Source organism: Littorina saxatilis, linkage group LG15, assembly GCF_037325665.1.
Source record: "Littorina saxatilis isolate snail1 linkage group LG15, US_GU_Lsax_2.0, whole genome shotgun sequence".
Lineage (NCBI taxonomy): Eukaryota > Metazoa > Mollusca > Gastropoda > Littorinimorpha > Littorinidae > Littorina > Littorina saxatilis.
The window spans coordinates 16955474-16970473 of record NC_090259.1 but is presented as its reverse complement, the minus strand read 5'-3'; the positions used below and the strand labels follow the sequence as shown (position 1 = coordinate 16970473).

General features: G+C 42.0%; 2 protein-coding genes and 1 long non-coding RNA gene across 4 annotated transcripts in view; all 3 read right to left on the bottom strand.

Annotated features, from left to right (window-relative positions):
• LOC138948696 (E3 ubiquitin-protein ligase TRIM56-like) overlaps nucleotides 1-2348 on the bottom strand; it is a 10107-nt gene extending 7759 nt beyond the window's left edge. Inside the window, exon 1 of the mRNA XM_070320295.1 lies at nucleotides 1199-2348. Within this exon, the coding sequence (XP_070176396.1) occupies nucleotides 1199-2317 (1119 nt within the window). The 5' untranslated portion in view covers nucleotides 2318-2348. The remainder of the gene's footprint in view (nucleotides 1-1198) is intronic.
• The window catches only part of LOC138948695 (E3 ubiquitin-protein ligase TRIM45-like), a 58871-nt gene extending 54200 nt beyond the window's left edge, over nucleotides 1-4671 (bottom strand). For both annotated transcript variants that reach the window (XM_070320291.1, XM_070320292.1), the window contains exon 1: nucleotides 4579-4671. The gene's annotated coding sequence lies outside the window, so the exon portion shown is untranslated. The remainder of the gene's footprint in view (nucleotides 1-4578) is intronic.
• Nucleotides 4672-9733: 5062 nt separating this feature from the next.
• LOC138948697 (uncharacterized) overlaps nucleotides 9734-15000 on the bottom strand; it is an 8023-nt gene continuing 2756 nt past the window's right edge. Inside the window, exon 2 of the long non-coding RNA XR_011450063.1 lies at nucleotides 9734-12715. This is a non-coding gene — a long non-coding RNA (uncharacterized lncRNA). The remainder of the gene's footprint in view (nucleotides 12716-15000) is intronic.

The window sequence follows — 15000 nt, the reverse complement described above, 5'->3', positions numbered from 1 at the left end:
CAACCTTCCAAGCAGCCAAACAACTAAGCAGCCAACCTTCCAAGCAGCCAAACAACTAAGCAGCCAACCTTCCAAGCAGCCAAACAACTAAGCAGCCAACCTTCCAAGCAGCCAAACAACTAAGCAGCCAACCTTCCAAGCAGCCAAACAACTAAGCAGCCAACCTTCCAAGCAGCCAAACAACTAAGCAGCCAAACTTCCAAGCAGCCAAACAACTAAGCAGCCAACCTTCCAAGCAGCCAAACAACTAAGCAGCCAACCTTCCAAGCAGCCAAACAACTAAGCAGCCAACCTTCCAAGCAGCCAAACAACTAAGCAGCCAACCTTCCAAGCAGCCAAACAACTAAGCAGCCAACCTTCCAAGCAGCCAAACAACTAAGCAGCCAACCTTCCAAGCAGCCAAACAACTAAGCAGCCAACCTTCCAAGCAGCCAAACAACTAAGCAGCCAACCTTCCAAGCAGCCAAACAACTAAGCAGCCAAACTTCCAAGCAGCCAAACAACTAAGCAGCCAACCTTCCAAGCAGCCAAACAACTAAGCAGCCAAACTTCCAAGCAAGCGAACAACTAAGCAGCCAACCTTCCAAGCAGCCAAACAACTAAGCAGCCAACCTTCCAAGCAGCCAAACAACTAAGCAGCCAAACTTCCAAGCAGCCAAACAACTAAGCAGCCAACCTTCCAAGCAGCCAAACAACTAAGCAGCCAACCTTCCAAGCAAGCGAACAACTAAGCAGCCAACCTTCTAAGCAAGCGAACAACTGACACTGGACACAAAGACGCTACACAATCCCCTTGATAACAGGACCAGTGTTCAGTGGCCATTAGAGCAGGTTTTGCAATCGATGGGTTGAAAGGTCCGCTTGGCAGCTCCATTAATATGTTGAGTGGAGTTATAAATGTGAAATTAAAGAAATCATTGCTGTTCACCCAGACTTTAAAAACTGCACACAAATCGTTGTCCTTCAGTCTTCAACTTTAGCCACCTTCTTCCCCGCCTTCTTTATCCCAATGATGTGTTATGTAGCAATTAACCGTGTAACCTTCAACTTACTTTAACAGTTAATAAAATTTCATTTGCATCAAAGCTTCACTCTTTCCCTTAAAACAAATTGATCGACAAAACATGTTTCTTGCATAATAGATTATTATCGATACGCAAAATAAAGAAGGTAAAACCAAAAGCCAAAACTGACCTACCTTTACGAGAGCAATGATGTCAGTGGGAGTGACCTTGACCTGCCCCAGTTCCAACAGCTCTTTCTCCAAGCGGCTCACGACCTCGGGGTCAATCACAAGCGTTACCTTGGATATGACCTTGGCGTCGGCCGGCAAGGTGACGCTGTCATCAAGGTCATCCACGCGTGTCTTCAGCTTGGGCGTCATGCTTGTCACCGTGTGGCGACCCTTGGCGTCCTGCACACGCTCTACTACACGTGTGTGTGTCGTCAGCTTCCCTCGCCGTTGCAGCAGACACGTCTTGGCCTCACTCACCGCCTCTCTGACGTCACAGCACGCGCTGTGCGTCATCTCCGTCAGACGACGGCGACACGCCTCCACAGACTGGGCCAGACGCTGACACATGGCGTCGATGTGAGCAATGGCGGCCGCCGACTGTTTTTCCACCTCCTTGAGGTGATCATCTAGCTGTTGGATGCTGCGATCCAGCTCTCTCTCGCCCGCTCTCAGGGTGTCGGCCAGCTGTGCCAGCAAGGCGTGTGCCTCCCCCACCACCTCCTCCAAGTCCCTCACTTCCGAGCAGCCTCGGTGTCTGGACGTGGCGCACACATGACAGATGGTCTGGCCGTGCGTGGAGCAGAAGAACTCCGTAGCTTTGTCAGCGTGGACCGCACAGGGGACGGGACGGTTGGCCGCCACGGTGTCCGCAGTCACAGAGGCCAGGCTTTCCACCTTGTGCTGGCGCGTTGCCGACAGCTTGCCGTGAACTTGCGTACAGGCCGCGCACAGCATGTCCCCACAGTGCAGACAGAGCGACGTGGCCGCCACATCCTCACACACGCAGCACTTGTGGTCCCGTTCCAGAAGACGACGGGCCTCCACCAGCGCCGCTATGGCCAGGTCCATGGGAAGGCCGTCAGCGATTTCTTCCATGCTGGTCTGGCCTTGCTCATCGGCGTCCACGACTATAGCGCAGCGGCATAGCGGACACAGGGCGGGGCGTTGCGAGTGTAGCCAGGACAGCAGACAGTGGCGACACAGGCAGTGACCGCAAGGCAGCAGCTTGGGATCGCTCAACAGCTCGTGACACACGCTGCAGTCCAAGTCTTCCGGCTCCACTGGGACGGAGGCCGTCGCCATTGCTATTGTTGTAGTGATCTGTGGGAGAGAATAAGACGCATACAGAGAGAGGTAGAAAAGGAGAGACAGAGGAGTAGGTGGAGACAGACGATCGACTCATTGAACCGTTTTCCATGCTTGAATGTTGCAGAGCTAAATCATTTAGGTCTAGTAAATGTGATAATCACAGTGATACTTGTCATGTGAGATCTCTTCAATAAGAGGACACATCAATCAATCAATCAATCAATTTGAGGCTTATATCGCGCGTATTCCGTGGGTACAGTTCTAAGCGCAGGGATTTATTTTTTTTATTTTTTCATTTTTATGCAATGTATATCGCGCACATATTCAAGGCGCAGGGATTTATTTATGCCGTGTGAGATGGAATTTTTTTTACACAATACATCACGCATTCACATCGGCCAGCAGATCGCAGCCATTTCGGCGCATATCCTACTTTTCGCGGCCTATTATTCCAAGTCAAACGGGTATTTTGGTGGACATTTTTATCTACGCCTGTACAATTTTGCCAGGAAAGACCCTTTTGTCAATCGTGGGATCTTTAACGTGCACACCCCAATGTAATGTACACGAAGGGACCTCGGTTTTTCGTCTCATCCGAAAGACTATCACTTGAACCCACCACCTAGGTTAGGAAAGGGGGGAGAAAATTGCTAACGCCCTGACCCAGGGTCGAACTCACAACCTCTCGCTTCCGAGCTCAAGTGCTTTAACACTCGGCCATCCCAAGAAAGAACACCTTCTGCTGTTGTTTGTCTATAATCTTGATCAAAACATCTCTCAAGAAATGCCACAGGCAATGCATGGGGCATTTTGGCTGTTCCCAATGGCGTCCTTTGAATGCTGTAGACACCACTGACTAACAATCTACACACAATGAAGCGACACACAGAGTATTTCTGTGTAGCAATCAGATATTATAGCTGTCTCCACCAGTTATACCCAGTTGACACATTTTCCTCTAGTCTATATATAATTATAAGCTTTTAATTTGCGATAGAAAAATGTGTAAATTATAAGAAATACAGCATTATCAGCAATAGAGCACAGTGATCAATGTTTAACCCCCCCCCTAATTCGTTCAGTGTTGGGATATACATTTTAATATTGTAGATCGGGTTACCTTAACTCAACTTTAGGTCTTTGTTTGTAGTTTTGATGATTTGTGTGTGTTAGTGTGCTATTTTTCTGTGTGTGTGTGTGTGGGGGGGGGGGGGGTGTTCCCCCCCAAAAAAACCACAAACACACACAAAACCATCAAACAAAGATTTACATTTGAATTAGGGTGACCCGATCTACTGTATTAAAATGTGTATTCCAACACTAAAGGAAATAATGGTTATGGTTTTAAGGCAATGGAACATTTGGCAAATGTACGGAAAATAAAGCGTCTGCGATCAAAACTTTTCACAAATCAATACTAACGACCCACTGACCCTACTTTTTAATCGTGCTTTCCTAATCCAACATTTATTTAAATTCTAAATAAATAACAATACAAAATCTGTTGTATTTTTCACTTTTTACACTATCGAATCGCCATTGTTCAGTTTTAAAGTCTCTTGATTTGCTGATCGTTCGTTTGATATACAAAGTTTAAACCTAGATATTGCAAACCAGATTTATTAAATGAAGAATTAAAGAGAAAGAAAAACAAAAATGCAAAAAAATGAAAATACATAAGAAAATACAAATAAACAAACTGGAAACAAACAAATATATATGTACAAAGAATGCAATCTGACGAATAAATGTGTACATTACGTACAGATAAATAAATGAATAATAAAGAAAAGAAAGATAAATGAATACATACATTAATTACTAATTTTATTTATCAATACATTAATACATAAATAAATAAATGGTTCACTTCAAGCTGCACTGAATGGTCTAGGGGAAGTAACTACATCCCTATTCCTCATTCATCTGCAATGAGTTGCACCCCTTAAACCAACACGGAAGTGTTTTGCCCCACTAACCTAGTCAGCACACCAACAACAAAACAGTCTTGAGCACATGTCCTTTCGTTCCACCCTGCCATACTAGCGCTATAAGGTGAATGCCTGTGACTCGTTTTTCATCACCACACTATCCATCCTGGTTATCTGCGGCTGAACAAAGTCACTGACACAACACAGTAACATTCCCATTCTTACACACGACCGGACTGACAAGCCGCAAAACCGAAACTAGACCAACGCTTGAAAACCCTCCCATTGATTATCATCACAGACAGAGCCACAAAGACAACTTACGCGTGTAGGTGAAGGCACACAGCGATGTCAAGGCCGACGACAGTACTGACGAAGAAGCCAGCGATGTTCTTATGCGAAATATTGATAACTTTTCAGGGGCGGATCAGTTCATTTTATGGGGGGGGTTTCCAAAAGTATATTGTGAAGATATGGGTGTGAAGGCGCGAAGCGCCGAGCCGACGGCGCAAAGCGCCTAGCTTGCTAGGGGGGTCCGGGGGCATGCCCCCCCGGAAAATTTTGTAAAAAAGGATGCAAAATGGTGCAATCTGGTGCATTTTGAGGATGATCATTACCAGTTTCAGGCAGCAGATTTTGTCACTGATTAATACCCCAAAAAAACACCATTTAAAAAAAAAAATTTTGGCTGGGGGGGGGTTTCCGGAAACCCCTGAAACCCCCCCCTCGTCCGCCCCTGCTTTTGGTAGACTACGACACCTTCTTGTGCACGGTGAACGTGGATGATGACGTAATGACTGGGTCACGTGACATGTGTGGCACAGGCGTATGAACCACAAGTCTTGTTTATTGCATTAAACATTTTGTGTCGTATCAGTTTTATTGTGATGCATATGTCAAAGAGTGTGGGTACTTGTTGTTATGCTTCATGTCACTACGGTTAAAACCATGCACTAGAATTTGATTTCTATTTGTAAAGTTATCCTGCGCGCCTACTGCAGTTCTTATTATGATCATTTGTACAGAAAACATTGTGTTTTTGCCCTGTATAGAACCGGTCATTATTGTTTATTGATTTGATTTGCGTTGTTTGTCAGAAAGCAATTTTTTTCATTGTGCACATATTAGTAAAAGTAACCTTTTCGACCACCCGCTCCCCCCCACCCCATCACTTTTTAAAGAGAGAGGCCAAGGCTTCCGATGATCAGTGCACTGGTGATGCCAGGTTTACTCTCATCCCCATTCCCCGTCAACCTCCCTTGTTTCTGGCGGTGTTACGTTTTTGTGTGAGTATCACCTACCAATGTCAAATGGGAATGACTTAGACCGTCTGTTGTATCTGTTGAATGAGAATTGTTTGCTTTTAAAATTGATTTGACATACCCTTCTGGTCTCTGCTTTCATTTTAAGTAGAGATTGTCATTGTCTTTGGAGTAGTCAGAACGATAGACTTTTATAGTTTTTTTTTTAATATTCTTAACAAACAGGTTTCTTTTTATATTTAGTCAAGTTTTGACTAAATATTTTAACATCGAGGGGGAATCGAAACGAGAGTCGTGGTGTATGTGCGTGTGTGTGTGCGTGTGTGTGTCTGTGTGTGTGTGTAGAGCGATTCAGACTAAACTACTGGACCGATCTTTATGAAATTTGACATGAGAGTTCCTGGGTATGAAATCCCCATACGTTTTTTTCATTTTGTTGATAAATGTCTTTGATGACGTCATATCCGGCTTTTCGTGAAAGTTGAGGCGGCACTGTCACGCCCTCATTTTTCAACCAAATTGGTTGACATTTTGGTCAAGTAATCTTCGACAAAGCCCGGACTTCGGTATTGCATTTCAGCTTGGTGGCTTAAAAATTAATTAATGACTTTGGTCATTAAAAATCTGAAAATTGTAAAAAAAAAAAAAAAAATTTATAAAACGATCCAAATTTACGTTCATCTTATTCTCCATCATTTGCTGATTCCAAAAACATATAAATATGTTATATTCGAATTAAAAACAAGCTCTGAAAATTAAATATATAAAAATTATTATCAAAATTAAATTGTCCAAATCAATTTAAAAACACTTTCATCTTATTCCTTGTCGGTTCCTGATTCCAAAAACATATAGATATGATATGTTTGGATTAAAAACACGCTCAGAAAGTTAAAACAAAGAGAGGTACAGAAAAGCGTGCTATCCTTCTTAGCGCAACTACTACCCCGCTCTTCTTGTCAATTTCACTGCCTTTGCCATGAGCGGTGGACTGACGATGCTACGAGTATACGGTCTAGCTGAAAAATGGCATTGCGTTCAGTTTCATTCTGTGAGTTCGACAGCTACTTGACTAAATATTGTATTTTCGCCTTACGCGACTTGTTGTTATATTTAGTCAAGTTTTGTTTTTATCTTTGTTTTGCAAAATAGTTTTTGTTCAGCAGTTGCCTTTATGCAAATGACCATTGGCTTTTGAGATAATGCAAAACATGACTGTTTTAGCTTGGCAAGACCTTCTCACAGAATATTATTTTGAAATCATTATCGAGTGAGATTGTGACATTAATTGTTGAACTTGTTAAATTAAACAGCTGTTAGAGTCGTGATTTTGACAGATCTTTGCATGATCGCGCGCGAGTGTGCACAATGTTATGCTCCAAATATAAATGCTCGAATGTAACCCACAGAAAACTAACCGGGTAAATGAAAAAGAGCGAGTTCTAGGCGTAATGCACTCAATGTCAGCATAATGCCGCTAAAAGCTATATATACTGCTACATTGCATTTGATAATTGTAATTGTGATGTGACATCACCAATCAGCTGGTTATCTAATCAATGGACATCATTGGAAGCATTGCCAGACAACTTTTCCCCAATCAGCTTTCTCTTTGTGTGTGTCAACGATTTGACTGTGACCTTTAGATGTGTGTGTGTTGGACGCGGATCCTTACTCTTGTGCCATTTATGTACATGCTACAGTTTTGAACTGGTGCTGTAAAGTACGTATCCACTTTGAATGAATTGTCGGTTACTGGCAAGTGTTGATGCATCGTGTGGGTTGATGATGATTGCTGTAATCTTTTTATTCTTGACCTTGTCTTCCAGAGGCTCTTAAGATAGATTGAGAGAGAGAGAGAGAGAGAGAGAGAGAGAGAGAGAGAGAGAGAGAGAGAGAGAGAGAGACAGGGGATATATATATATATATATATACTAGAGGAATACCCGGCTTCGCCGGGGTGAATCGCGAGACAGAGACAGACAGCGTGGCGGTTCATCACAATCACCTCTGCAGGCGAAGTCCTGTCAAACGGGATTGAGAATTTTAGAGCTTATTTCTTAGCCCTATATTATCTGCTGTGGCTTCTCACATGCCAGAACAAACAGACAGACAAAAGCCGCTAGACCCCATCACAAACAGAACTCTATAATACATAGGTTTTTGCCTACACACACACACAAACACACACACACACAGAGAAGCCGTATATATATATGCATATCTGTATCTATAAATATATAGAGATAGGTGAGAGTGTATTTTTCGCGTGGCTATAAATTGATTCGACCTTTTCACTTTGACAGTAAGAACAACTTACGGGTGCAAGGGAAGCGTTCTGGACAGCGCAGTGACATTCTAAAAATAAATAGTAACTTACAACTGAACGGGAAAGCCACACGAAGGAAGGGAGATAAACGCCAAACACTGGAGAAGATAAGGAAGAGTTACTTATAATGGTGAAATGAACACAAAAACGAACATGAGTTTAGCGCTGCGCGCTGAGAGCACGTGTTGAAATATCTCATCGATGATATTGTGTCCGGGGTGTAGCTGAATACGGTGTCCAAATTTGAAAAAGAACCACCGAGAACTTTGGCGTTGTGATGTGGTGTAGCGGCTATGGTGTGTCGGTATGGGGGCCCGGGTAAGCTGAGGTGGAACCAAAATAGCTGAGGTGGAACCAAAATCGGTTCCGCGCTGCGCGCTGAGAGCACGTGTTGAAATATCTCATCGACCAGGTTGTGTCCAGGGTGTACCTGAATATGATCACCAAATTTGAAACAGATCCATCGAGAACCTTGGCCGCGCATCGCGCACAGACACACAGACACACAGACACACAGACACACAGACACACAGACACTAGTCGTATATATATATAGATAGAGAGAGAGAGAGAGAGAGAGAGAGAGAGAGAGAGAGAGAGACAAAGAGAGAGAGAGAGAGAGACAGACAGACAGACAGACAGACAGACAGAGACAGAGAGTGGGACAGACAGACCGACAGAGACAGATAGAGAAAGAGAGAGAAAAAAAAAGACAGACAGACAGACCTAAGACACTGACACTGACATTGATTTTATTGTATGGGCCCATTCAGAGAAGAAAAACAAGTCGCGTAAGGCGAAATTACTACATTTAGTCAAGCTGTGGAACTCACAGAATGAAACTGAACGCACTGCATTTTTTCACACTGACCGTAGTCCGCCGCTAGTGCAAAAGGCAGTGAAAGTGACGAGCCTGTTCAGCGCGGTAGCGGTTGCGCTGTGCTGCATAGCACGCTTTACTGTACCTCTCTTCGTTTTAATTTTCTGAGCGTGTTTTTAATCCAAACATATCATATCTATATGTCTTTGGAATCAGGAACCGACAAGAAATAAGATGAAATTGTTTTTAAAACGATTTCGGAAATTTATTTTTAATCATAATTTTTATATTTTTAATTTTCAGAGCTTGTTTTTGAAATCAGAACATGATGAAGAATAAAATAAAAGTAATTTTGGATCGTTTTATAAAAAAACAATTTTAATTACAATTTTCAGATTTTTAATGACCAAAGTTAAGTCATCAATTAATTTTTAAGCCTCCATGCTGAAATGCAATACCGAAGTCCGGCCTTCGTCGAAGATTGCTTGGCCAAAATTTCAATCAATTTGATTGAAAAATGAAGGTGTGACAGTGCCGCCTCAACTTTTACAAAAAGCCGGATATGACGTCATAAAAGACATTTATCGAAAAAATGGAAAAAAACGTCTGAGGATTTCATACCCAGGAACTCTCATGTAAAATTTCATAAAGATCGGTCCAGTAGTTTAGTCTGAATCGCTCCACACACACACGCACAGACAGACACACACACACACACACACACACACACACACACACACACACACACACACACACACACACACACACACATACACCACGACCCTCGTCTCGATTCCCCCTCTATGTTAAAACATTTAGTCAAAACTTGACTAAATGTAAAAACGAAGAAAAAAGGTGTATACAGAAAAAAAAAGAGAGAGAGCTAGAGAGAGACATACAGACAGACACAGAGAGGCATACATAGACAGACAGACAGACAGCAAACTAACATTTGCACTCTTGTCAGGAGTAGTACAGTATTGGTAACATCGTCCTCACAAGGCGAGGCAAGAATGTGCATTCCAACAACTACTGGGGGACGGGTACAAAAGAAGAAAAAGAAAGGCGTATAATACAATGTAAGTTTAATACAGGCTACAGTAAAATGATGGCCTGGTATAATAAATTATGACTAAATATTTCAGATGAGAACAGGTGTTTAAGTTGACTTAAATAAATAGGAAACCTTGATCAATCAGACATCATTACACTTGTTTCTCAATATACTTTGTAAAGTGAAGCAAGTGCAAACATTCAGGGCAAATGGTTGTAAAAAAAACCGCAAACACGATGACATTTAATCACATTATGACAATTACAAAACTTAACGAAGATACTTGGTTCTTTTTATTTACTTCTTCTTAATTCATCAAAAGAGAAAAGCTAACGTGAAGCACATAATGACATTTACAACTCATATCACCAGTAAAGCAATGTATACGGCTTCATTCACAAGAAAATGTTATCACGGCATATAGGCTTATACAAAATATTGAACCATAGCATTGTGGAGTTTGTTTCTGACAAAAACAATAGAATAAAACAAAATCATTCTGACATTTCAATCCACAACCAAATGAGCACATTCTAGCCATTTTAACACCGTAAATTGTGTAACTGAAAAGAGTTACTGGAACAGTTTTATTCAATATTAAATACACAATTATTAAATTCAACAGAACAGTGTTATTCAAAGCTGATTCAACACACTTTAAATAGCATAATTCACAACTATCGATCCCCTTCATACAAACGGTAAAAAGATTGATAATATATTTACAACCAAAATTCAACGATCTAAAACATCGTTTCCATTTTGAGTTAGTGAGTACTGCCCTATTTCACCTTTACCATAAGCAAAAGGTTAGATACTGAATTGACCCGAACTTTGATATAGTTTTACAAAAGCCAATTGTATTTTTTTGTGCTTTATTCAATACTTTAGGACACCATTCCCAGCATCCGTAAAACAAAATTGTCACAATCAGTAAATAAAATAACTCTTTAACATTATTTGAACTGCAACATAATCCTTATTTTGGACACTTTTTTCAATAATCCAAACATGAGCTCAAAGTTTTATTGTATAAACATTCTGGGATGCAATGCAGACAGGAAGTTCGGTGCATGCTGCAACGCTTCAGCATAGTCTGTCATTACAGTTGTACCATCTGTATTGAATAGCAATGATAACACCAATAATACATTCCAAAATCTATCTCTTCACCCGATTCTCTAACATCCCAGACTTGCGTTGACATTACTTCACTTCTCAATATGTATTGAAAGCTGATGCACTATTTACATAAGTAGCAAAAAACACTGGTGACATTGTTTAACCTAATGTACACCAGAACACAAATTTAACTAAACTGTAGCCCTGTTTTGAAACATCTCACATTCCATTTACACACTTCAACAACTTGTGATGTGAAAAGCTATTCTAAAGTAATCAAACTTTTCTCTTTATCAATAAACCATTGATATCTTCTCTTTTTTGGACAAAAAAACTAATGATTAACTCAACTAAGGATAGATACATGATCACATGTTAATCGACTTTATTAAAATCCAGTTTTGTTGACGAAGAACTGACGACAGCCAGTTCATTGCAATTTTCATTGCATTTGTCGTGTGCAGTACAAAAACAACTTAACCACGCAAGGTGAACCCAGACAGACTAGCTGGACCTTCATCATTGCATCTTCTGTATCCTCTCTTTCTTGGACAAAAACTAATGATTAATTCAACTACGGGTAGATACATGATCAATTGTTCAATGACTTCATCATTGCATCTTCCTTTCATGCAGGTAGCATATGTTAGGTACTTCTTTTTCTGACAACCTGGTAGACTGGTAACGTTTTCATGAGTTCTTTATCTCATGAATTGGCACATTATGTATCCGTTCATTTTCTCACAAGCAACTGCTTATTCGTCATTTCTTTTTTCTCATGAATTAAAGTATTCAACACTTCATTGGCTTCTTGAATTAAAATATTCATCATTTTATTTTACTAATGAATTAGAGTATTGATCACTTCCTTTTAATCATGAACAAGAGTATCTATCACTTCTTCTTACTCATGAAATAGGGTATGCATCACTTCATGTTACTCATAAATAAGAGTATCTATCCATCTCTTCATTTTACTCACACAGTGTTACACTGTTTCTTTGTACCCGCAGGCTTGTAGAGTTTGTAGTATTTCCATGTGTCACAAAGTGGTAGATAGTTCGTGGGTTTGTTTCTCTTCACAGGCTTGTAGAGTTTGCAGTATTTCATTGTGTCACAAAACGTGATACTGTAGATAGTTTGTGGGTTTGTTTGTCTACACAGGCTTGTAGAGTTTGTAGTATTTCCATGTGTCACAAAGTGGTAGATTGTTTGTGGGTTTGTTTGTCTACACAGGCTTGTAGAGTTTGCAGTATTTCATTGTGTCACAAAACGTGATACTGTAGATAGTTTGTGGGTTTGTTTGTCTACACAGGCTTGTAGAGTTTGTAGTATTTCCATGTGTCACAAAGTGGTAGATAGTTCGTGGGTTTGTTTCTCTTCACAGGCTTGTAGAGTTTGCAGTATTTCCATGTGTCACAAAGTGGTAGATTGTTTGTGGGTTTGTTTGTCTACACAGGCTTGTAGAGTTCGCAGTGTTTCATTGTCTCACAAAGTGGTAGGTTGTTTGTGGGTTTGTTTTTCTTCACAGGGTTGTAGAGTTTGCAGTATTTCATTGTCTCACAAAGTGGTAGATAGTTCGTGGGTTTGTTTCTCTTCACAGGCTTGTAGAGTTTGCAGTATTTCATTGTCTCACAAAACGTGATACTGTAGATAGTTTGTGGGTTTGTTTTTTCTCTCACAGACTGGTAGAGTTTGTAGTGATTCAATTTCTCACAAAGTGGTAGATAGTTTGTGGGTTTGTTTGTCTTCACAGGCTGACAGAGTTTGCAGTAGGCTATCTTATTGTCTCGCCAGGCAGCCAGAGCGACCATCAGTTTCTTCCCCTCACTGACTGACGCTGTCTACACTCTGTATGGAGGCAGTGACGTCACCTGCAATGAACCAACACAGTTCACAATACATGTAGCTGTTTCAGCATGACGCTTTCCTGTTACTGACGTTATTTTTGGAAGTGGCAAAAGGATTAAAGTGTCAGGCGTAGTAACAAACACAGATAATAGAATCAACAACATTGATAATGTCATTGTCATACATGAATAGGAACTACCAAGTTATACGTGCTGATGGAATTTTTATACACAGTGTTAGAATCGCACAGCCGATCAGGTTGAAAAAGACAGAAGGCGGTCTCTTATAGGAATCACAGTTTAAGTCGTGCACTGAGAAAGAAAGAGAGATTGAAAGAGAGAGAGAGAGAGAGAGAGAGAGAGAGAGAGAGAGAGAGAGAGAGAGAGAGAGAGAGAGGGGCACAGAGAGAGAGAGAGACAGAGAGAGAGATAGACAGAGAAGGTGAGAGAGATGGGAAGGCAGCGAAAGAGAGAGACAGGCAGAGAGAGAGAGAGAGAGAGAGAGAGAGAGAGAGAGAGAGAGAGAGAGAGAGAGAGAGAGAGAGAGAGAGAGAGAGAGAGAGAGAGAGAGAGAGAGAGACAATGACAAATCTGTATTTTTCGGGGGTGACAAGAATAAGCTTAGATATGCTTTTTTGCATCTGGCCCTCGCCCTAAAGAGGGACTAAACTATTTTACTACAACTATGACTAGGGAAAAAAAAGGTACATAAAAACATCATTAAAGGCAGAGTAAGCCTCCCGTAAACCATCACAGATACTGTCAGGCTTTTACACACAGTACAAACACCATTTCATTTGAACACTCGCCGCTTGAGAACATTCTAAGTGCCCTCCGTAAAGAGCGAGCAATTTTCAAAGAATTTATTTTTGCTTGGTTTATTTTACCTCTGAGCCTTTTTTCACAATTTAGTCGTCAGTTTGTGATTTCAATGCTACACGCTGTAAGCTTATTTGCAATAGCACGTTATTGTGTACCTCTGAATCTTTAAACGCTACAAACGGCTGCGAACTAGAGCGGTGGCGGTGGCAGTTGCGGGTTCGGAGGAACTGGCGCTAGGCACAACCGTCGTCTGCTGCGAGGAAGACGTTCTGAGTGACACTCTCGACAGAAAGCAGCCAGGATGTTCCCGTTAGGGGCGGGGACGTAGCTCAGTTGGCAGCGCGCTGGCTTTGTAGCCAGTTGGTCGCTATCAGCGTGGGTTCGATCCCCACGTTCAACTTTGTGCAGACTCTCTTCGGTGTCCGAACACCCCCGTGTGCACACATGCGCACGAAAAAGATCCCACGTTCACAGCGAAAGTCTCAGGGCTTGGAAAACACGAAGACACGCATACATCATCTCTCGTCTCTGATTATCATGATCGTATCTCGATACTTTGACGAGACACACCCAATGCTGGTATGTCGAAGAAGACAGCCTTGTTCGAGGCAAAGTATCACACCATATCTTCAGCGTATTCTTTCTTTATTTGGTGTTTAACGTCGTTTTCAACCATTCAAGGTTATATCGCGACGGGGAAAGGGGGGAGATGGGATAGAGCCACTTGTCAATTGTTTCTTGTTCACAAAAGCACTAATCAAAAATTTGCTCCAGGGGCTTGCAACGTAGTACAATATATACTGTTCAAAAAAAGAAACGCATAGTTGCTACTTGCCAAATTTGTTTTATTTTTCGAAAAAAATAACAGAAAATCCAATATTTAGATTATTTGTTTGAAATTTGGTATGGACACAGTTGAATGCACACACAGTTCATTTGCATCTTCAAATCAATCAGTCAATCAATACGATTGGGTGCCGAGGCTGTCAAGTCAGTAGGGGGTGTGACTGCCTTGAGCAGCAACAACTGCCCGGCACCTTCTGGGCATGGACTGGATCAGATGCCGGATATCTTGCTGTGGGATGGTGTCCCACTCCTCCTGAAGTGCCTGCAATAGATCGCGGTGATTTGCCGGCGCTTCTTCTCGCCTGCGCACACGTCTGTCCAATTCATCCCAGAGGTGTTCTATCGGGTTCATGTCTGGCGACATGGATGGCCAGGGAAGCACCTGGACATGGTGGTCGGTGAGGAACTGGGTGGTGAGTCGTGCTGTGTGCGGGCGAGCGTTGTCCTGCTGGAATATGGCATCCTGGTCAGCCAGAAGAGGAAGGGCGTGTGGGCGCAGAATTTCCTCCACGTATCGCTGGGCAGTTATGCGCCCTTGGACGTGCACCAGGGTGCTCCTTCTAGCGGTATTGATCGCCCCCCACACCATGACGCCTCCACCACCATGAACGGGTGCCTCATCCACACAGTTGGGCGCGTAA